The following is a 21,684-nucleotide window of genomic DNA, read 5'->3' as shown; positions in this document are numbered from 1 at the left end:
CGATTGGGTTTCGATGGTTTCGACATATACGCCCATTGAAACTAGGAGAAACTTGGCTCGAAACTAGGACAGACAGGTATTTATGCTAGAAACTGCCAAAAACCAGGACAGACACTTAGTTATGTCTAATAACATTTAAGTAATACTTAAAATATTATTCATAAATAAACAAATACCCCCTATTTGAATCCAATAAAAATAGTTAAAAAATCAAATCCCAAAAAGAAAAAAAGTCAACCTCCCAATTCAAGAACAAAAACTGGATTTTCTACAATAGGTACAATTTTCAACTTTCTAATGTTGGAGTTTTTCTCAAATCTAAAAATTCCATAAATCTTAATATGGTAAACCATTGCTAAAAATCAAAAGTGTGGTAAAATATTCATTTATTTTTATGTCAAAAAAAATATTTTCATTCAGAGTGATTTTGACAGTATTTATGCACATCAAATTAAGTTTGGCCGGTACATAACTCTTTCAATATAAATCAGATTTAAACAATCTTGGACTTGTTGGAAAGCTATAAAAACAAAGCTTTCTAACAAATCCAAAATTGCTTAAAACTCATTTATATTGAAAGAGCTATGTTTTGATCAAACCTTATTCGATAACATGTCTAAGAACAATATACAGTATCAAACTTGGATCAAAACCACAAATAATATTTTAGTGTTCTCTATATGAAACTAATGCATGGATTGGGTTTAAAATGCAAAAAATAGGCAGCACAACAAGAATCAGGGCAAAAAAAACAACTTCTAGGCCTCGAAACCAAGGTTTGAGTTAGCCTGGAGAAAGTCCCAGGTTTCGACCAAGATATGGTCGAAACCCAGACAAACTCGATTTCTGGCTGGTTGAAACCTAGTCGAAACCCGAGTTTTAGAACCTTGGGTCCGCCCTCAGCCCAAACAGGGCCTGGGCTAAGATACCTAACCTTTAAGGCGGGTCAGGGCTATAAATTTCTGGCCCTGAGTCAGGGTCGGGCCAGGATTGAGGCCTCAAGCTGAGCCCGGCCCAGCCTAGCCCAACACTGTTTTAAGTTACACTATAAAATATACATTGATATACTATATATATTATAAACTTTAAATTTCACGCATATTTTGTTATATAATATATTATATATGAAGATAATAAGTGATAATATATTTTATGTAAAAATGATAGTTTTCTCCCCGACCCAGCCCAACTCAGTCCAGTCCATGCATCTCTCTCTTCCCTCACTCCATGATCAGGGTCAATCAGGGTTAGCTTGGCCCGACCTTGAGGGCGGGTCAGGGTTGGATTGGGGTTTTAAAAAGCCTGGCCCAACCCAACGGTCCCAACCCTGTTGCAGCCCTATTTTCCTGTGGTTGCTACTAGTGCATGATGACTCAGCTGAGGCCTTTTTTGTAGGCTACATGGGCCAACTCCACCCAAACAAAGACCGAATCAATGCTCGTATTCTCCGTTTGGCAGTTTGGGTGGGCTTTAGGAGTGGCCCAAGCCCAACGGAGGTTTATGAACGCAGGAGTTTTGATCTTGTTCAACCCTAGCCCAACAAAGTCAAATATTTCTCTTGGCCCCCAAGGTACAATAGGCAGTATTTGCTCGTAATGCTAGAATCCTAGAAACTGGGCCTTAGATATTTGGGAGCTCATGATTAAGCAACATATAATAAAATTTGGTGATCCGATTCAATCATTAGCTCAGACTTATGGGTCTTCCCTTTTATTTTACCAACCATTCATAGGATGTCCTGTGGTGCCTTGCAGTTCGAGTCTGAGAGCTCGACATGTGGAAGATGCGACATACAATGGTGCCGAGCTCGGGAAGAAAGGAAAAAAAAAAAAAAAAACTGGATCAATTGAGCTCGCACCATTGGATTAAGCATCTTCATGTGTCGAGCTCTCAGACCCTAATTGCAAGGCACCACAAGATGAAGGAATTGCAAAGGATTTTAATTCCCATTCATATTCCTCAAATAAATGGGATTATTTAAAATAATTTTATCAAAGTGTTAGGATATGTTAATATCAGAGTTGAGTGAAAATTATAACAATCTTTTACTTAGAAATTGAAATTTAATATATTTTTATACCAAGCTGTGAACATGCCCACAAAATTTTAACACTGACTAGAGGTATCATGTGAAAAAAATCTAATTAACAAGTACAAATCCACAAAAATCTAGTAAATATAGGTGGAAATTGGAATCGGATTTAGATTATTTCTATCTGATTTCAATTCCTCAAATCATGCCTATGCACCCTTAGTAAAAGAGTATACAAAATATTCAATATATAGTCAACCCAAATTAGACTAGGAACCAAGACGTATTGGAGCATAGTTAGCAAAAATGGGAACAAACAAATATGGTAAAAAAATGGAATGACAAAAGATGGAAACGGACAGTACAAATTTTAAATGTGAAGATTTCAAAAAAAAAAAAACAGGACAAAAAAGGGGGGGGGGGGGGGGGGGGGGGGGGGGGGGGGGGGGGGGGGGGGGGGGGGGGGGGGGGGGGGGGGGGGGGGGGGGGGGGGGGGGGGGGGGGGGGGGGGGGGGGGGGGGGGGGGGGGGGGGGGGGGGGGGGGGGGGGGGGGGGGGGGGGGGGGGGGGGGGGGGGGGGGGGGGGGGGGGGGGGGGGGGGGGGGGGGGGGGGGGGGGCGTTGTCATCCAAACACATTATTGGTTCCAAGACATATCATCCAAAATGCAATTTCAAATTTATACACCATAAAAAAGAACATGTCTAAAGTTCCGTTGAACAATGTGACTTGGCTATGGTATTGTTTATTGTTCTCAACACACCCTTGGAGTTATATATGCGCATTCAATTGGAATTGGGAGATATCGATTTATAAATCCTTTTCAATAGATGCATTAGTTTGTAACACAATTTCAAGGTCCGTGCATTAAACATGACTTTAAAAATGATAGAATGAAAAATATAGTCCTTCGAGTCAACTTTACCACGGTGAAATAATCAGATCGATCATAATTCGATACAGAGAAATATAGTCATAAGTAAATCATTATTCACCAAAACGGAAATGCCTTGCGTTTGCCTGATTCTCCTATTTTTCTTTTTTCAATTTTTCCATTTTTCCATTTTTCCATTTTTCCAGTATACTTGGAAAACAAAAGGCAAAACCCTTTTAAAACGATAACAAAAAGGAAAGTCCGTTTTAAATGCGTTTTTGTTAAGTATGATCTTGATTCCTGAAACGCATCCAAGAAATAAATAGATTTGCATCCGTTACCAAATAGGCAGCATTTATACTCAAAATGTGTGGATCTCCCAAGCTTATCTTTCGAAAACCAATCCTGTTCTCTTTTTCCCGGTAAACTCCTCACGCCAACGTTTACTGGGAAGCCGAAAATTTTGAAACTCTGCTTGTCAAATAAGGAAGATAAGCAGCTGAGAGACAGGGGAGAGACGAAAATCTGACTATCGTTTGCCATGGAGGGCTTGAAGCTTGCAGATTCCTCCTACAGTAACCGTTGCAGGAAACCTCTCATACCACTCGCTACTTCGAACATACCTTCCGGACGACGTTTTCTAAAATCAGCGAAAGATGGTCTTGCCCTTGTCACTGGTAACTCTGTGCTACCTCACTGATAGTCTTACTTCCATGACAAATGAGCAACCAATAGGCAGAACCCATTCTATATTACAGTAAGGACGGAAACCATGGAGTGTTTCTGTAGAGAATGGTACATTTGAGCATTTGTGTACCTCTTCTCTGTTGTTTTAGATTCTCTGCCTTGTAGTATTTGGCGTCAAATTTACATCTTGTTTAACTGTGGGAATTCTTATTGCAGACTGTAATTGAATATAGTAAAGTAATTAATTTGATAGCATGCTTGTTGAAACTGATAATTATATGTCATCAAATGTTAAACGACTAAATACTAAATTTTTGTAAATTAAAACTTGGTTATTGAAGTCATCCAATCAGATCCTAAGAACCATGGTGTCTGTATTTTAAAATGAGAAACTAAAGTGGAAGAAAGAAACCCTAGGTTTGAAAATTTTGGTTTTGTGCTTTTGTCTTTAAACATGACTTGATTGGATCATCAACATTGGGGCTAGGGAATATACTCATAGGATACAGCCCTATTTGATTGTAGAAATTTTCAGCTTATGTGGTGATTGTGAGTGTTTGTATTTTACTGTAACCATTAGGGCAGTAAGGGTACTGCGGAGGATGGGGTTTGTTTAAAGTTGTTTTAGTAGCGAGGAATCATATTCTGATTTCCTCATTGTAACAAATTTTTTTATTCTTCTATACATATATGTTTTAGACATGTTTACATCAGTTCCCCGCCCAATAAGATGAATTGATCGGGTATGGCTGTAGGTTGCAAAGTATATATGAGCTTGAGAATGAGAACTCTTGTTCAAGTTTCTCCGAGTATCAAGCTATACGAACATTCCAAGTTGAGGAAGACACAGGAAATACGGTGCTCAGCAGGTTTATTTGCCTCTTGTTTTACTGTTTGAATTAGAGCATCTCGATTTGTTGTTTAACGAATAATTTTTTTCTTAATTGGCTTTCAGCATCAATAAAGCCTGCAACAAAGGAAATGATGAAGGATATGCCCAACGACCTCCCAGTGAGTGGGGATTCCATACGCCGCCGGTTTCTTGATTTCTATGCTTCTCGGAGTCATAAGGTCCTTCCAAGTTCGTCACTTGTGCCAGATGATCCTACTGTTTTACTTACAATTGCAGGAATGCTTCAGTTCAAGCCTATATTTCTTGGAAAGGTATATTATGTACTGCTTACGAGATCAGAGTTTAAAGTTTAAACAGTTGGAGCTTGACAATTCCAAATCTTACTTATTTTGGAAAGGTTTACTTGTATATGCTTGTATTAGGATGTTGTCTTTTAGGTCTACTCATACCTTCAAGATGATTTTTTGTACTAAATAGTTCTTAAGCACATCTGTGTTATCTGAGTGGTGCTCAATAAAGGTAAATGTGAACATCGTGAAACTTTGTTTACGTTTAGGTCTACTCACACCTTCAAGATGAGTGTGTGCTAAATAGTTCTTAAACACATCTTCCCTCTTCCATTATGTTCAACATGAATTTTGACTGCCATTTTTTGTTATTTCTTACTGTTTGCATGTGATGACGTCTTGCAATACCATGCATGGTTTATGTACAGTCATGTTTTTATTTCTTACTGTTTGCATTTGATGACATCTTGCAATAATATGCATGCTTTATTTACAGCCATGTTTCTTTTTGCCTTGTTCCATTCTTTTGAGGGTGAAAATTGACACATTGTATCTTACTTTTCAAACATCTACTTTAATCAGATCAATGATATTGGCATATTTCTCATGTAGGAACCTAGAAAAGTAGCTCGTGCTACAACTGCTCAAAGGTGCATACGTACGAATGATGTGGAGAATGTGGGGCAAACATCACGGCATCATACCTTTTTTGAGATGCTTGGGAACTTTAGTTTTGGAGATTACTTCAAGAGGGAAGCAATCAATTGGGCATGGGAGCTTACAACTAAGGAGTGCGCATAAAACTTTTCCTAACTGATGACCATGAGCTCTATGTTGTTAAATTTTGTGCTATTTAATTGAAGTACAAAAACATTGACCTATACACTGAACTTGGTGGAAACAATGATAGTGTGTGATGAATAATGTGGCATATAATTGGACATTTTATGGCTGTTCTTGCACTGAGCTCTGTGCTGCCTTTTATATGTCCCCTACTTTCTGAACATTGTCAGTTCTCAAATGTTGATACAGAATCTGATGTGGCAAACTTAAGGAAATCTGAACAGGGACATGTCTGCATACTTTTATTTCATTATCAACAACTATGATTCTAAGATGATCTCTTCCATTATAGGTAGCCTATTAAAAAATGTAATTATTTTTTTTTTAACTTTTTAAAAGAGGATAAGGTGTAAATATAAGATGGTGTACAGTTAGTTGCTTGAAAGAAAAGATAAATGGTAACTATTCTTTGTCCTAAATGGTGAAATAAAAGAGAAAGGTTGATGACATTATTTAACCAACTGTTTGTGAGTCTTCAATGAGCTCTCAAGAAACTTGTGTTGAGAATAATGCGTGGCAGTTAAAACTAAAGATGAGATGTTAATGGGGTTTGCAACTTGCTTAAATGCTGTGTCAATCATTTTCATATTTCTAATGTCTCTCTTCCCTTTTATTTGTTTATTATTTATATATATATATATATATATTTTTTTATTTTTTTATATATATATATATATATATATATATATTTTTTTTTTGGGGGGAGGCGGAATGGGCACTGATTTGATATCATTGACTACCCATCACTTTTATGAATACTAAAGCAAGTGGAAATTCATTAATCCATTTAGCTTGAACTCTTATTGTGGAAGTTTAGCTCTTATCATCTGTCCTATTTATATCCTTTAATATGAGCATGTATCACATGTCTGTAATGAAATAGTACCCATTGGGAGTTTATGTTGTTATCTCTTGTTTTTTTTCATATAAGCATGCGATCCCTATATTTGCGTATCAGCATATATTTACTCAGTGAGATGGTCCTCTTTTATTCAGCACATTACTCGCTTTCAAATCGTTGCCTCTGTATCCATGTCCTTGAACCCTGAAAAATAGGGTTCAAGCGAGTCTCAACCTTAAACAATTTGCACAGTTGTACCCTTGCACAAGCAGCATTAGTTGGACTATGGATAATTTAGGTTGACAGGAGTGACCTTAGCCCAGGTCAGGGTAGCAACATTGCAATGCTATAGCTACCATAGTCATGCATTTTTCTATACTTGCCATATTTGTGTTGACACAATGTGACATTGACACATGGATTAGAGCAAGAATACTTGCAAACTAAATCAGTTCTACATTCCTGTTGCATAATACTTTAATTTTTTGGATATATCATATATTTCTTCCGCTTCTTAGCATGTCATTTAGAGGGGGGGGGGGGGGAGGTCACTGACCTGATGAAGTCACAGCAGCAACATGCTACACTTTGTTGCACGGTATTGCTCAACACCTAGCCAAGAGTATTCTCTACAGGGATTAAACCTAGCGAAAGGAAGATTTATATAGGTATTTCCTGTATGAAATACTAAGATGGAAAAAATATTCAAGACTTTTGGATGTTGTCTCGTTATTTCGAGGCCCATTCATCTACGGGTCCTTCTTTTATATTATCTTCTCTCATCATTTTATTCAAAATTTTACCTTTTCCTATGCATCATCTATTTGGAAAAAAAAAGTTCTATGCTGCCTGGATTTCAGTTTGCGTGAAGTGGCATCCCCCTCTTTGAATTAGTGAGTGTACTTCTATTTGGCAGGTTAGTTGTTTTGCCCCAGGAGGACTGCTAATCTTTACCGCTGTTCTGTTGGTGTTGTAGACTGGATTGCTCCCCTTTTGAAATTTGATACATTTATATCTGCAGAAAAATAACAGATCATGAAATAGATCTTAGTCATCTTAGTTTATAAAAAGAATTTCTTACTTGAAATTTTGAAGAGAAAATTGAATCCTTAGGTAATCCTCCCTGCTGAAGACAAAAAGAAACGACAGTATCTTTTCTAAAGTCCACAAATAAGATGGCAATGCAATTCTCTTCTTTACCTAATGAGCAATTTTCAGTTCAAAATTCCTTGAGAGCACTTTTTTTTCCCGGCTCTTGTTGTTAATCACTCAGAAAATTCATGTATACTCTTTTCCTTTCTTATGATCCCAAACTGCCAAATTATGGACATTCCGTGTGAGTTAATCTGGTTGGTTTCCATAGGCCTAGGTAGATAAGTAAACAGATAATATAGATGCACCATTTTGATTACAGTTGTAGTTCAATCACATTAATTTTCTAGCTGACTTGCTGCATTGTTTGAGATTCTGGACGGGCTTTCTCTGAATTTTGGCTTCTCTTGGTTCCATTTTATTTTTCTTTTTTTAATTGTAGATAGTAATGTACTTTTTCATTCATTACACTATGACCTCATGCAGGTTTGGATTGGCACCAGAGAGATTGTGGGTTAGTGTTTTTGAAGATGATGATGAAGCTTTCTCTATATGGCATGATGAGGTAACCTACAGTTGAAAACATCACTTTGCTAGTTCCCCCCCCCCCCCCCTTCTCCCGTTATTTTACTTTCTTGGTCTCCATGGTTCTATTTTTGATTGGTTAGCTTCTTGTACGCAGGGCATGTTCGTTTTCCATTCTTTTCTTTTTGCAAGTTTTAAACATATGGAGTAAATGAACCATTCTAATCAAGTGCAAGTCCTGGTTTCAGTGTCCCAGGAGGGGACTAGAGTTGGTCCTAACCTTCGGCATTTTTTGCACGAAGTGGCCACCCACAGAATTGAACTTGCATCATGCTGGCAGCCTGAGTTTTAACCATTTCCAAGCAAAGGCCCCTAGCTTTTCTAATAATTAGAAACATAAGTTTATCTCCATCTTTTTCGTGAGACCATGTTCTGAGACCCTTATTAGCCCTCCACTATCATAAATCCATTTCAGTTTTTGCCATATCTAACTGTTTATTTTTAAAATGATTATTTTCTGGTGCTATCCATTCTTGTGCTTGCGCCACCAGAGAAATTAGGTGGGCCCCTGAAAAAAAATGAAAGCAAAAAGAAAGTAGAGAAATCGGGCCATGTTTCCTGAGAGAGGTCACCTTCTCAGGCCAGCAGTCTTCTACAACTAGTTGACTGCTCTATGACGGGCTTCCCTGTTCCTGGGCTTTGCCTTAACCAAGATTCTAAATCTTGGTTTTGAGGCTGGTTTTGGTCAGGCCCGAAAATTGAGACGTGCCGGATCTCGTTTCGAGGTTTCGACACTGGGCCTCCATGGGTTGAAACCTAGGGTCTAATCTTGGGTTTTGACCCTAGGTTTCGATTTGGTCAGGCTCAAAACTGAGACAACTTGGAGATTTCGGTCAGTTTCGACCGAGAGTTCCATGGCCTTAACCCATTTACAGAAGTGGGCTCTCTTGTGCTCTTATCATGGATTCATTGAAAGTGTGCCTACAAGCCACGAGCTAAAAATTTTAGGAGCATGCATTTAGAAAATCTCTCTCTCTCAATCGTCTCCACTCTTTACTTTGACCCTGTTGTTTACTTGCAACAATTGTTTCACCAAGAATCTTAACAAGATATAATTTTCATCTGGAACCTTATGCATGTGGTGTGTTGTGCCTTCTAACAGTTCCTTTCTAAATGAAAATTCATTGCAAAATGGAATCAAAAGGATAAATATTCACATTGTGCTGTGATTTTTATCTCTAAGGTTCTTGCATCAGGTAGGGGTTCCTGTTGAACGTATAAAGAGGATGGGTGAGGATGACAACTTCTGGACGAGTGGGGTTTCTGGTCCCTGTGGTCCATGCTCTGAGATCTATTATGATTTCTATCCTGAGAGGGTAGATTCAGATGTAGTATGTATTATTAAAATTCTCTCTCTCTCTCTCTCTCTCTCTCTCTCTCTCTCTCTCTTTTCTTTATATATATATATATATATAATTGTATTTTTTTGCTGAGTTGCTGTATGTAAATAAAATGCTTCCACAGGATTTGGGAGATGATAGTAGGTTTGTAGAGTTCTACAATCTTGTGTTCATGCAATATAACAAGAGAGATGATGGGTTCCTTGATCCCTTAAAACAGAAGAATATAGATACTGGGCTTGGGCTTGAGCGTATGGCTCGCATCCTTCAGAAGGTATCTGTAATTCAATACATTTGCTCTGCAGCGGTTCACTGTTAAAAGAAGCTTTTCTTAATGAACAATATAATCATTCACAGTGCTGACATGGTAAGAAATTATCTGTGCCACACTTATTTGCAGGTCCCAAACAACTATGAGACGGACTTGATCTTTCCCATTATAGAAAAGGCAGCAGAATTGGCAGTGGTTTCATATGCCAAAGCTGATGATCGCATAAAGTGCTATCTTAAAGTATGTTTCACTCAACAAAGTATGTTATTTCTTTGAAAAATTTCTGCCACTAGTATTGATTTTGGTTTCATGTGTTCATAAGTAAACAGTTAATGATTTTGTAATATACTTTTTTCATAATATCCTATCGATATTTTCCAGATTATTGGAGATCACATGCGTGCAATTGTTTATCTCATATCAGATGGGGTTGTCCCATCTAATATTGGGAGAGGCTATGTTGTTCGGCGACTTATCAGAAGAGTTGTTCGTACTGGTAGGTTACTTGGCATTAAGGAAGATGGTAACGGAAACCTTGAAGGAGCATTTGTACCACTACTTGCTGAGAAAGTGATGGAACTAAGCAGCAAAATAGATTCAGATGTGAAAACTAGAGCACCCCGAATCCTTGAGGAGTTAAAAAGAGAAGAGCTGCGATTTGTGCAGACACTTGAGAGGGGAGAAAAGCTATTGGAGCAGCTGTTAACTGAGGCATCATTAAGGGGCCCTGTTAATGGGGTTGGACCTTGTTTGTCTGGCAAAGATGCGTTTCTTTTATACGATACATATGGTTTCCCAATAGAAATAACAATGGAAGTTGCTCAAGAAAGAGGCGTCAGTGTAGATATGGAAGGTTTTGATAGTGAAATGGATAACCAAAGACGCCAGTCTCAGGCTGCTCACAATGTTGTTAAACTTGCAGTGGGAAATGCATCAGAGCTTACTGAGAGTGTTCCTGACACTGAATTCTTAGGATATAACACCCTCTCTGCCAGAGCAATTGTGGAGAGCCTTATGGTGAATGGAAAGCCAGTAATACAGGTCTCTGAAGGAAGTGATGTAGAAATTATGCTGAACAGAACACCATTTTATGCTGAATCTGGTGGTCAAGTAGGAGACCATGGTTTTCTATATGTTCCAGATGCTGATAGTAGTCAAAAAGCTATTGTGGAGATCAATGATGTCCAGAAATCTCTTGGAAATATATTTGTTCACAAGGGTACTATTAAGGAGGGAGCTATAGAAGTTGGGAGAGAAGTGGAGGCTGCTGTTGATGCAAATTTGAGACAACGGGCTAAGGTATGGTCTTTGCTTCAAATTGTTTTTAACATCTTTGGAGGTTTTTTCCTGACTTCTCAAAAACTACTGCGTAAAGACTGTTTGAATGCTTCTGTCTATCATCCCTGTCTGAATATTGTGTAGATTGCTCTTTTGTTGTATGTTGCAGGTTCACCATACTGCTACACATCTGCTACAATCTGCTCTTAAACTTGTAATCGGCCAAGAAACATCACAAGCTGGTTCACTGGTAGCTTTTGATCGCCTCCGGTTTGATTTCAATTTTCATCGTCCCTTGCTAGACCATGAGATCGTGGAAATTGAGAGATTGATTAACGGATGGATTAGTGATGCAACACGTCTTCAAACCAAAATTATGCCTCTAACTGATGCCAAAAGGGCTGGGGCTATTGCAATGTTTGGTGAAAAGTATGGAGAACAGGTTTGTGGAATGGCTCCTCAAGTTTTATTTTAGTTCTCAATGTGGAGTTAAAACTTAGATATATATTAGGTTACCTCAGTTTATTTAACTTCTTTTTTTTTTTTTTTTTTTTTTTGGGAGGGGAGGAATCAAACTACAATCTCGACCTGAAGAACTGTCCTTAGAATTACCTTTAAAAAAAATTATTCAGAATAAGCTGTTCACTAACTGCCAACAATGCAGAGCAGGATTGTGAATGAAAGAGTTATCAAGAACAAAAATAACCAGGGTCTATAACACTTGTGCAGCATGTTTGCATATATGTGTATGTGGGGAAAGAGTGTACTTGAGCGTGTTGTTGAAGTAGAAGGAATTTTTGGATTGCTAGATATTTTTGTAATGGGATTCAATCTAATGCCATGGTAGATTTCATAATCCTACTCATGACAGAATCAGATGACTTATAACCAGCAGGTTAAGTACCACATATTACCCGAATCAAAGGGGCAGGTTATCCCCAAATTCAGACTAGATGTAACTAACAAGTCCACAATCCCTCAAAGTAGGATGAGGATCAAACGGTCGGATTCCTCGTTATTTTGCCAAGAATGAAAATAGAAACTAGTTTAGAAATAGAAACAATAGCATATTGTCACAACCACTTAACAGATCAGCATAAAATTATGTGCATATTGTAAAATATCAAAATCAAAACAATCCAGAGGTTAGAATCTTTATGATGTAGTTCAAAAGCACAAGAAGGTCAGCAGCAAACTAGGTCATCAGACTGGACTAAGAGTGGATTAATAGGCTTAATTTGAGTACCCACTACCCAATTGGTTGTATGGGCCATGTGCTTTATATTTTTTGATTACTATTATAATGGGCCAATTCTATAAGCCCAAATATTAGGGATTTAATTCCTATACAGGATTAAGTAGTTCATTTCTATTGTGTAATGTTCTAGAATAGCTTCTATTTTTAAGAGAGACTTAAGTTGTAAAGGACTTCCTATCATAGGGGTTTCTTATTTTGCTTATTTCATTGAAGGTATTAATAAGAGTAGGGGATCATACCCAGTACCAATGATTTGAATAATTTAACCTTGAGCTTGTGAGTTCTGTGAGAGACGTAGCATGGTTTTGTGGGATTCAAAACTACGCTACTGTAGGATGCTGAAGGGAAACCTTGGTGGGATGCCAAGGCTGGAGTTGGTGGGATTCCTTCTTCTTCTTCTTCTCCTCAAACGACTGAGATAAGTTTTTCTGCACTCATTGTCCCCTGTGGCTAGTAAGTTTGGATTCTTCACAATTCTATTTTGCTGTGCATCATCTAATAATCTGTTAGTTGGTCTACTGCTTGTTTACCTTCAGTTTTCTGTTTTGTTATCCACGACTAATTCAAGCCCTGTTTCAGTATTGTTTCAGACATGAAGATGCCATTGATTTTTGGGACTCTAATTGTTGTTTGAGTTTAGAACTTCATTCTCCAGAAATTATTTTACGACGCTGATTTCTGGTTCTGGTTGCTGAACAATTTATGTTTCTATTTTCATTTTGTACTAATTCTGTCCATCCCTTACCGTCTTCTACAAGTTTCTATTTCTGAACCTAGCTCTTAAGCTAAGTTTCTAATTCTGCTGTTGGGATTCTTTTTGTTTCTATTTTCAGAAAGTTTCTAAATCTGGTCTCAATTTTTTTTTTTTAAATTTTCTGAGTTCCTAAATCTAAGAGTTGTTATTTCTGATCTTCTGTTACTGCCAAAGATCAGTTCTGATTTCAGATCCCTACCCTCTGCGATCCTGGAATTTTCATTGGGATTCTAAACCCTCATCCCTTAGGTACCCTAGATTTCCATCACTTCAGATCAGCAGTGCACCAAATTAGCAACTTAGGATCAAAATTAGAAACTACAGGAGCAACAAAACCAAAAGTCAGATCATGCCCATATTGAAGTCGATGGAAGGTGATGTATGAAGGATCAACACTTCAAAGTTTCATCCTGAACTAATGGCCTGAGGCCTTGATGATTCAATTACAGCAGTATGTGAAAATAGCAACTTAAAGTCAGATTTAGTAACCACTAGTACACTTCAATTCGTAGGGTTGAATGCTTCAATATTCCAGTTGATGGACTGGTAGGACTAGCAGCAAACAACCACAATGAAACACCAACCTGATGGTCAGATATAGGAGAATCAATACTGTGTTGTCGCTGGCCAGTAAGGGTAGAATAGAAACCGTGGCCTTGCATAAACAATGGTTATGCGATGGCAGCGTATAAGATGGCTTCAACAGTCTTCAATCAACAACAAACTGTAGTATTCAACTTGGAATAAATAGACATACCTCAGTATCAGAACCAATGAAAAGAAAGAAGAAGAATGATATGACCTAGCTTCCACCTTAGGCCTTGGCCAGCTTCCCACCAGACCTCCTACTGTCTCTCACAGCTCCTCCCTCGCACAGTGCATTGCAGCCATAGCAACAAATTAGGGAAAATTACTTGTACACCCCCTATACTATTGCCCGTTTTCTTAATACCTCCCATTTTTCAATAACTTACTTGAACACCCCTTGCATTTTACATTTTCTTTCAAGTAGGTCCGGTCCGTTAGTTAGTCACCGTTAAGTGATGACTTCATGAATTAGAAAAAACCTAAATGCCCAAACTATCCTTTAAGGGTAGTGAAGTGACCATTTACCCTCATCCACCACCTTCTTCTTCTTCCTGCAACCCCACCGCCTCTACCCCCTTTTACCCTCCTTCTTCTTCTTCTTCCTGCAACCACACTTCTTGCTGCAACCCACCCCTACCCCCTGAACTTCATCCACCGCCACCGCCACCGCTGTCACAAGGTTTGGAATAAAAGTATGGAAACTACTGTGTTCGCTGTTTTTAACTCCAATTTATTCTGGGTTCTTGAACTGTCCGTCCTTTTTCCTTTTAAATGGAAAATTAACCTAAAAGTGATCAGGCCTTACCAAACCCATCCATTGCCATCTCGGAAAGGAGGAGTTCAAAGCTCTATATGAGCATGCAACACAGTCATCACTATTGAAAGGAAACAGAAACAAATGATCAAATTTGGTCTACAGAGAAAAGGTCCACACAAGGCGCGAGCTAAAAGTAAATGGTTTGTTTGCTACTGCTGGCATCTACATTATAGGTTCAGTTTGTTTTCCTGAGAATCGCACTCAAATCAGCAACACCAACTGCCTTCACTTGGCTAGCATCATCCTCACAAACTCCTGGTAATCGATCTGGCCATCACTGTCCGCATCTGCTTCTCAGATCATCTCGTCCACTTCCTCATCTGTCAATTTCTCTCCCAGATTTGCAAAGCTTCTGGAAAATGTACTCCACTTCCTATCGGATGCATTGTTGCCAATTCCTATTTCTCAGTTTCAAAAACATACATGGGAGTGGAATTTTTTCAGGAAGGAAATGGAACATGGAGGAAGAGAAATCCCAAATTTTGATAACGTGAATAGTTCTATTGGAAAATCAACGTTGTATATGCTCTGGAGGAGGAATTGGGTAGTTTTGATTACATGATTCATCCCCAACTACAAAGGAGGTAAGTACCAGTGCTCAGGTCTTGTGTGAACCTGTTCTCTGTAGACCTAATTTGATCTATTGTTTTTTTTTTCTTTCTGCAACTTCATTCGACCCATCCCTCACTCTAGTGTTCCACCGGTTGAAAAAAAAAGAAGAAGAAGGAGAGCAGAGAAGGCGAGAAACCGAAAATCCAAAAAAAAAAAGAAGGAAATACACCTGGTTTGTCTTGCGGTGGTTCGAATTCCTCCTTCCCGACGGTGGTGAGGTTCGGTCCTCCCTCTGCAGCTGAAGTGTAGTGGCGGAAGAAGAAGAAATAGTTAAAGGGTAAATTGGTAACTTCGTTGTTTTCAATTGAATAGGTGATAAGGGTAAAATGGACTTTTCTGTTCAACCACCAACAGCAGACTAACACCATCAGGTTTCAGGGGGTGTCAAGTAATTGTTTGAAAAGTTGGGTATATTAAGAAAACGGGCAATAGTTTAGGGGGTGTACAACTAACACCGTCAGGTTTCAGGGGGTGTCAAATTATGTAGTATAAAACTCTTAGTGCTATTCTGCTGCCCCTTCTCTTATTAATAGAATTAGATCCTATTACAAAATAGAAGTCTACAAAATAGAAACTAATATGTAGTGAAATAACAGCAACATCTTATTACTAAACAAGTAGTAATAAAAATAGAAACATATAACTAAAGAGATCTTTTAATTGTCCCAACTCTAGGCAATAAAAGGGTCCTTAATGGGCCCAGACCTGACCTGTTAAGTGGGCATAAAACATAAGCGACAAGAGGGTTTTTAAAGCTGGGCTCGATAGGACTTCATGGCTGGCCCTTTGGGGCCTGAAGGCAGGCTGTCTCAATTGGTGTCTCTACTTTTCTTCTGCCTTATTCAATCTACATCATTTTGTCAATGATGGAATATCCTCTTTTTCGTTTTTCTTTTCAATTTGTAAAATTGAGCGTTCTATCTTATTTCAAAAAATGTTTAATGAATGTGTCAAGTATCCTAAATTTTCCTATCCTACTGAGATGTATTATAGCCAAATTTAACAATACCTGCATTACTTTCTTGCAATACTAAACTACACCACCGTGTAGACTTTGTGGAAATTGACCTGCATAAAATTGAACACTTAATAAGAAGGTTTATTTTGTCATTAACTAATTATATGCCATTAGTAGGACATGTCTCAGTTTAGAGTTTTTTTTATTCGGGTGAAGGTCATTCGAACCTTATAAGCAAACATCTAAATGCATGGACGATATATATTATACAATGAAAGGATTATGCACATGTTTTATCTATCAAAATCCTATTTTCAACTAAATCAGATGTCTTTTTATTATCATCAATGTGCCAAGGATGCATGAGGTACATAGCCTAGCCTACAAAATCAGTCCTCTAAGATGGTAATAGTTGACCCTTCACTTATTAGCTACTCCTTAGAAGACAAGCACTTGGTTAACTAAATTGAAACATTGTCTTTCCTATAGCAAATACATAAAACTAATGTTTACCAGCACTACCTGTTGGGTACATGGCTGAAACAATATAGACAAACACTTGGTTAACTAAATTGAAACATTGTCTTTCCTATGGCAAATGCATAAACCTAATGTTTACCAGCACTACCTGTTGGGTACATAGCTGAAACAATATATGGGTGTGTGAGTTGTATGACTGCATTTTTCCTTAAAATTTGACTATTATAAAAGAAGATAGTTGGTGGGAAATTATAGTTTCCTAAAACCATTAATCCTATTAGAATCTTATCTAGTCATATTATAAATAATATTCGATAATGCATGTTGAGAATTCATATTAAGACTTGCATAAGTTTAAGATATTCATTCTCTTGGTAATATTTGTATTTTCAAAATTGGATTAACTAGAAACATATGCCCCATTTTTTTTTGGGGTAGAAATAAGCTCCATTGATTAAATCTAATTAATAAGTTTCTGAATTTAACAGCATTTTATAGCATGAATCTTTCATTGGTCTATGTAGAAGTATTAAGTAATATCATGCTAGAATTTAACTTAATTTTCAAAACGAAAAGTATGCCTTTTTTTGAATCAAAATTTCATTTAGATGTCCAAGAATACTGAACTTGTAGCAGAAAACCAGTTCATGACATTTATTTATTCTTACCATGAGTTGTTATAGGTACGCGTTGTAGAAGTTCCTGGTGTATCAATGGAACTCTGTGGTGGAACCCATGTCGGGAATACTTCAGAAATACGTGGCTTCAAAATAATTTCAGAGCAAGGAATTGCATCAGGGATTAGGCGTATTGAAGCTGTAGCTGGTGATGCTTTCATTGATTATATCAATATCCGTGACAACTGCATGAGACATTTATGTTCCACTCTGAAGGTAGATTTTTCTTTTGAGGTTTTTTTATTATCCAATTAGCAGCCAAGGCATAAATATTGGCATCTCTAAAGCAATGAAAGTAGGCCAAACTTATATGCATCTTAAGTACTCTGTTTATTTGTTTCCAAGAACATATGGCTTAGGATTTAGTTAGTCATTTGTACTCCCCCTCCCCGCTCTCATGTTAAAAGAAATTTGTTCTTTTTGGGGGGCCATGATATTCACAAGGGTTGTCAACTTAGCAAGTTCACTTGCCAAGCAATTGATCGGCATTTCAGTGTATTCCATGTTATAAAGGGCTCTTCACTCATCTCGTTTGTTAAAGTTTAACAGAAAATGGGCATGCTGTATGGGTTAAAAGTGTGTCCAAAGTTCTAGAAAATTACAGACATGCTACTAACCTCCATTATTACATATTAGAAGTTTATGGCATTCTTCTAATTTTTCATAACCTTGAACCATGATTTAACCCACATTAAGGTTGCTACGTCGGGTTCGAGTCTGGAAACCGGCTCTCTGCAAAAGCAGGGGTAAGGCTGTGTACATTATGACCCTTCCCAGACCCTGCAGTGGTGGGAGCCTCGTGCACTGCATACGCCCTTTTTATATACTCACAGTGGGCTGAAAATTTACCAGTGAGATGGATATAGTATCCTCTATAACATAGACCCACTCATGTCCACCATTTCTTGCCACATGGCTAGTGGTGAGTTTTAAAGTTCACCTACCTTGGTGAAGTTAACCTTTTCCTTTTTTATTTAATTTTTATTATCACTTCTTCCTCCATCAGTTTTGAACTCAAACTTGGACACTATTCAGCTTTACTATGACTACTTCAAAGTTCACATACACTTGTTTCTTTGAGACGGGTTAAATTTTACCTGAGGTGGTGAAAATCTGATCCACATATTTTGATTTGAGCGGTACTAGTAGTTTAGTTAGAAACAAGAAGATTAAGACTGAATTTCATAGAAATTATGGTGGCTATGATCCAAGATCAGATTGATTCATCTTTTTCAAATGTTGGCGAAGAAGCCAACCATAGCACCAGAAATGGGTTTAATTCTCACTCTGGCACGAGGTGTTGGGTTGAGGTTTAGCTTAACATGATCCCTTTTCTTCAAGAAATTATCTACTACCTGTGGAGAGAGAAAAGAGGTTATATAGAATTGGAGTATTCTTCTCTCCGAAAGCTGTCTATGTCCTAGTCAAAGAGATGCTTCAAACACACCATCCTCTTATATCCATTTTCTTATTTTCTCTCTCTCTCTCTCTCTCTTTCTCTGTGTGTGTGTGTGAGAGAGAGAGAGAGTTTTAGAAGGTTGCTTCTAAAGTATATGTTTATATTTTTTTAAGGTAAAAGATGAAGACGTAACAACCAGGGTGGAAAGTCTTTTGGAGGAGTTACGGATGGTGAAGAATGAAATTGCTGCTGTTCGTGCTAAAGCCGCTGTGTACAAAGCATCAACAGTTGCTACCAAAGTATTCTCAGTGGGAGCTTCTAAAAAGATCAAGTAATAATCCTATTGCTGTCTCTGAGCATCATACTCACAGTCCTCATTTTCTGTGTATAGTTAAGAAAATTTGCAATCTTTTATTTCCTACTTTGATTTGAATTTATTATCTTGACAATCTCAGAATTACTATAAGAATAGGAAGGGAGTGTAAGCTTGAATGCTGTAAAGTATGATCATCAGAATGTGAAGATATATTATGAACGATCTAACGAAAATGAAATTCTTAACTTTTTGACAGATATCTAATTTCTTGGAACAGTCATGTATATTATCAATGTCTCTTTCCTAGAAAACTCAAAGAAGTTAAGAATGTAGATGATTTCTAAGTCACCATTAGTTTCCGTCGCTAGTTGACTCGCTACTAGGTTCAATTCTTTCTTTGTTTTTTAATATTTTGTCTGAGAAAAGTTGGTTTTCAGGGTTCTTGTGGAGAATATGGATGATATTGATGCTGACTCACTAAAGCATGCTGCGGAACATTTAGTGGATACACTTGGGGACCCTGTAGCTGTGGTTTTGGGCTCATGTCCAGGTGAAGGGAAGGTGAGCTTGGTTGCTGCATTTAGTCCAGCAGTTGTAGATCTGGGATTACAGGCTGGGAAGTTTATCGGACCTATTGCTAAGATGTGTGGTGGAGGAGGGGGTGGCCGGCCTAATATAGCCCAGGCAGGTGGACGGAAGCCTGAGAACCTGTCGAATGCGCTTGAAAAAGCTCAAACAGAACTTGTTGGTACTCTGTCTGAAAAAGCAAGCTGAGTATCAATTAGTTTCGCCTTGATGAACTTTCGGTTTGCCAAAAGGAGTGCCAAATTTCTGTCATTGTAACTTCTGGAAGCACGCATATTATTCGATCTGCAACTACATTGTCAAGGGAATTTCTGTTTCCAGTCAATAGATAGGAACAGGTGGGTACAAGCTTTTCCTTTTCCTCTGGTTCTGTTGGCACAAAAGCAGAAAAATGTATTACTAGTTCTTAAACTGCATGTTGTCATCATGTTTATATATTTTTTTCTCAAACCAGCTTTATTATGTTGATGAAGCATGTCATATAGTAGCCAAATTTGTATAGGTCCTATTTGAACTTGTAAGAATGTGTATATTTTGTTGCTTTTTCCTAACATTCAGCTTGTCAGAATTTCCTTAACTGTACATTGCTGTTTAACATTTGACCCATTATTCGGACAAAAACTTGTTCAAGTGGACACTTTTAATTCTGTATCATAGATTTGATGAAGTTTGAGATTCTTTTTCATATTATAGATCAAGAGGAAATTCAGAAACCCGGTATGTTTATACAGTCTAATTCATCCATAGAATGTGAATGAGTGGTGCTACCAAAACATAGAAAGCAATTGCTTGAAATGAGGTAATTGTGTGGGAATCGCAATCTGGAGTTTTACCTGCCGAGCTGCCCAGTTTTTTCATGTTCCAGAGAACTGGAAAATTAGTTGAGTGTGTCTTCCAAGATATAGGATTTGTGATAATTTTTCAAATGCAAGACCTATGTGTGCATACGTCTGCTTGTCGCCTTGCCCGACTGAGGGGAGAGAGCCAAACCATTCACAATAGAGCCCATGTTGTCCCACAGTCACAGAGAGAGAGATAGAATGGTTTAGGTGGGAACAGGGGGAGGTGGAAGGTTCTCTTTTCTATGGCACTGTAAACCATAGCAGTTGTGTTTCTGCTGGGATTATAATGTTGTCTTGCTTGGCAAGAGGGATATATGGATAGCTGCTTTCGTCTCCAATAATGGACGGATGTAGCGTTCATACCAGATTACTATCTCCTTGCACTTTGGTTTTAACTATCAGTATTGGGTCGGTATTTCAGCTGAGACGTATCGGTATTGAATAGGGTAAATTGGTTCAGTTTTGAAATTTGTCAGATATCAGCTCGATATGGCCTGATTCCTATCAATTTATATCGTAGTGGCCAACACTGATACGGATATGGTACCAATACCTATAACCTTGCCATGAAGAGAACAATGGAATCACCCTATACTACATGTCTACCTTTCTCTATTTCATAATTGAGGGAACCTTTATCCCTTGAGGTTCGTTGACTGATACGGTTGTGCGGTTCCTCTCATAGGGGGGGGGCTGAAATGACATTCCACCTCCTGACCGAACACATTACCCGGGTGGCGTGTACCCCCCTTTTATGAGAGGCACTAGGGAACTGTACTAGTAAGGGAACCGCAGGTGATAAAAATTTAAAATTTCACACATAGACAGTGTACAACAAGAACCCAGCCTTATTCCAACTAAATGGAGTCGGCTACATGGATCTTTGCCTTCCAATCAAAACTATGCATGTCTTTCCTCATCATTTCTCCTGAGGTCATTTTAGGTTTGCCTTAGTTTTTTTTTAATTCCTTCAATATAAATCAAATTACTCTTTCATATTGGAGCATCCAAAGACCTCTATTACATGACCTCTAACAATTCATTGTTCACACTTACACTTCAATATGAAATCAAATCACTCTTTCATATTGGAGCATCCAAAGACCTCCATTGCATGACCTCTAACAATTCATTGTTCACACACACACACACACAAATTTGAAGATTCGAAAGAGAAACCCTCATTCACCCAAATTAGTACACGGGCGGGCATGGAAGGGAACCCTCTCCCTTTAGAATATCATCCATTCATTAATAGTGAGAATAAAACGTCTTTTAACAATGATTAGAAGCACCCAATTGTGAGATACCCATCTTTAAAAAAAATAAAAAACTGTTATCCATTAGTGGTTGCCAAGTAGATCTCCATACATAACTTTAGCTCACTTTGATGTGGCAATCTAAGTGGGTGTTATCT

At 38.0% G+C, this 21,684-nt stretch overlaps 1 protein-coding gene across 2 annotated transcripts; it reads left to right on the top strand.

Moving 5' to 3' along the window:
* Nucleotides 1-3,243: 3,243 nt before the first annotated feature.
* LOC122659971 (alanine--tRNA ligase, chloroplastic/mitochondrial) lies at nucleotides 3,244-19,998 on the top strand. 2 transcript variants are annotated; one of them, XM_043855136.1, is made up of 14 exons: nucleotides 3,244-3,350; nucleotides 3,404-3,581; nucleotides 4,347-4,460; nucleotides 4,547-4,755; nucleotides 5,344-5,522; nucleotides 7,994-8,072; nucleotides 9,289-9,423; nucleotides 9,557-9,706; nucleotides 9,833-9,943; nucleotides 10,085-11,002; nucleotides 11,151-11,423; nucleotides 17,132-17,341; nucleotides 18,698-18,855; nucleotides 19,278-19,998. In XM_043855136.1, exons 2-14 carry the CDS (start codon nucleotides 3,446-3,448, stop codon nucleotides 19,612-19,614), a joined length of 3,009 nt encoding a protein of 1,002 aa, XP_043711071.1. In that variant the 5' UTR covers nucleotides 3,244-3,350; nucleotides 3,404-3,445; the 3' UTR covers nucleotides 19,615-19,998. The 2 variants fall into 2 exon arrangements, with proteins under 2 accessions (XP_043711071.1, XP_043711072.1); XM_043855137.1 differs by lacking the exons at nucleotides 3,244-3,350; nucleotides 3,404-3,581 and having other exon boundaries at nucleotides 4,347-4,449.
* The last annotated feature ends 1,686 nt before the right edge of the window (nucleotides 19,999-21,684 follow it).

This window comes from Telopea speciosissima, chromosome 4 (assembly GCF_018873765.1).
Source record: "Telopea speciosissima isolate NSW1024214 ecotype Mountain lineage chromosome 4, Tspe_v1, whole genome shotgun sequence".
NCBI classification, from domain to species: domain Eukaryota; kingdom Viridiplantae; phylum Streptophyta; class Magnoliopsida; order Proteales; family Proteaceae; genus Telopea; species Telopea speciosissima.
This window is presented reverse-complemented; position numbering and strand designations above follow the sequence as displayed.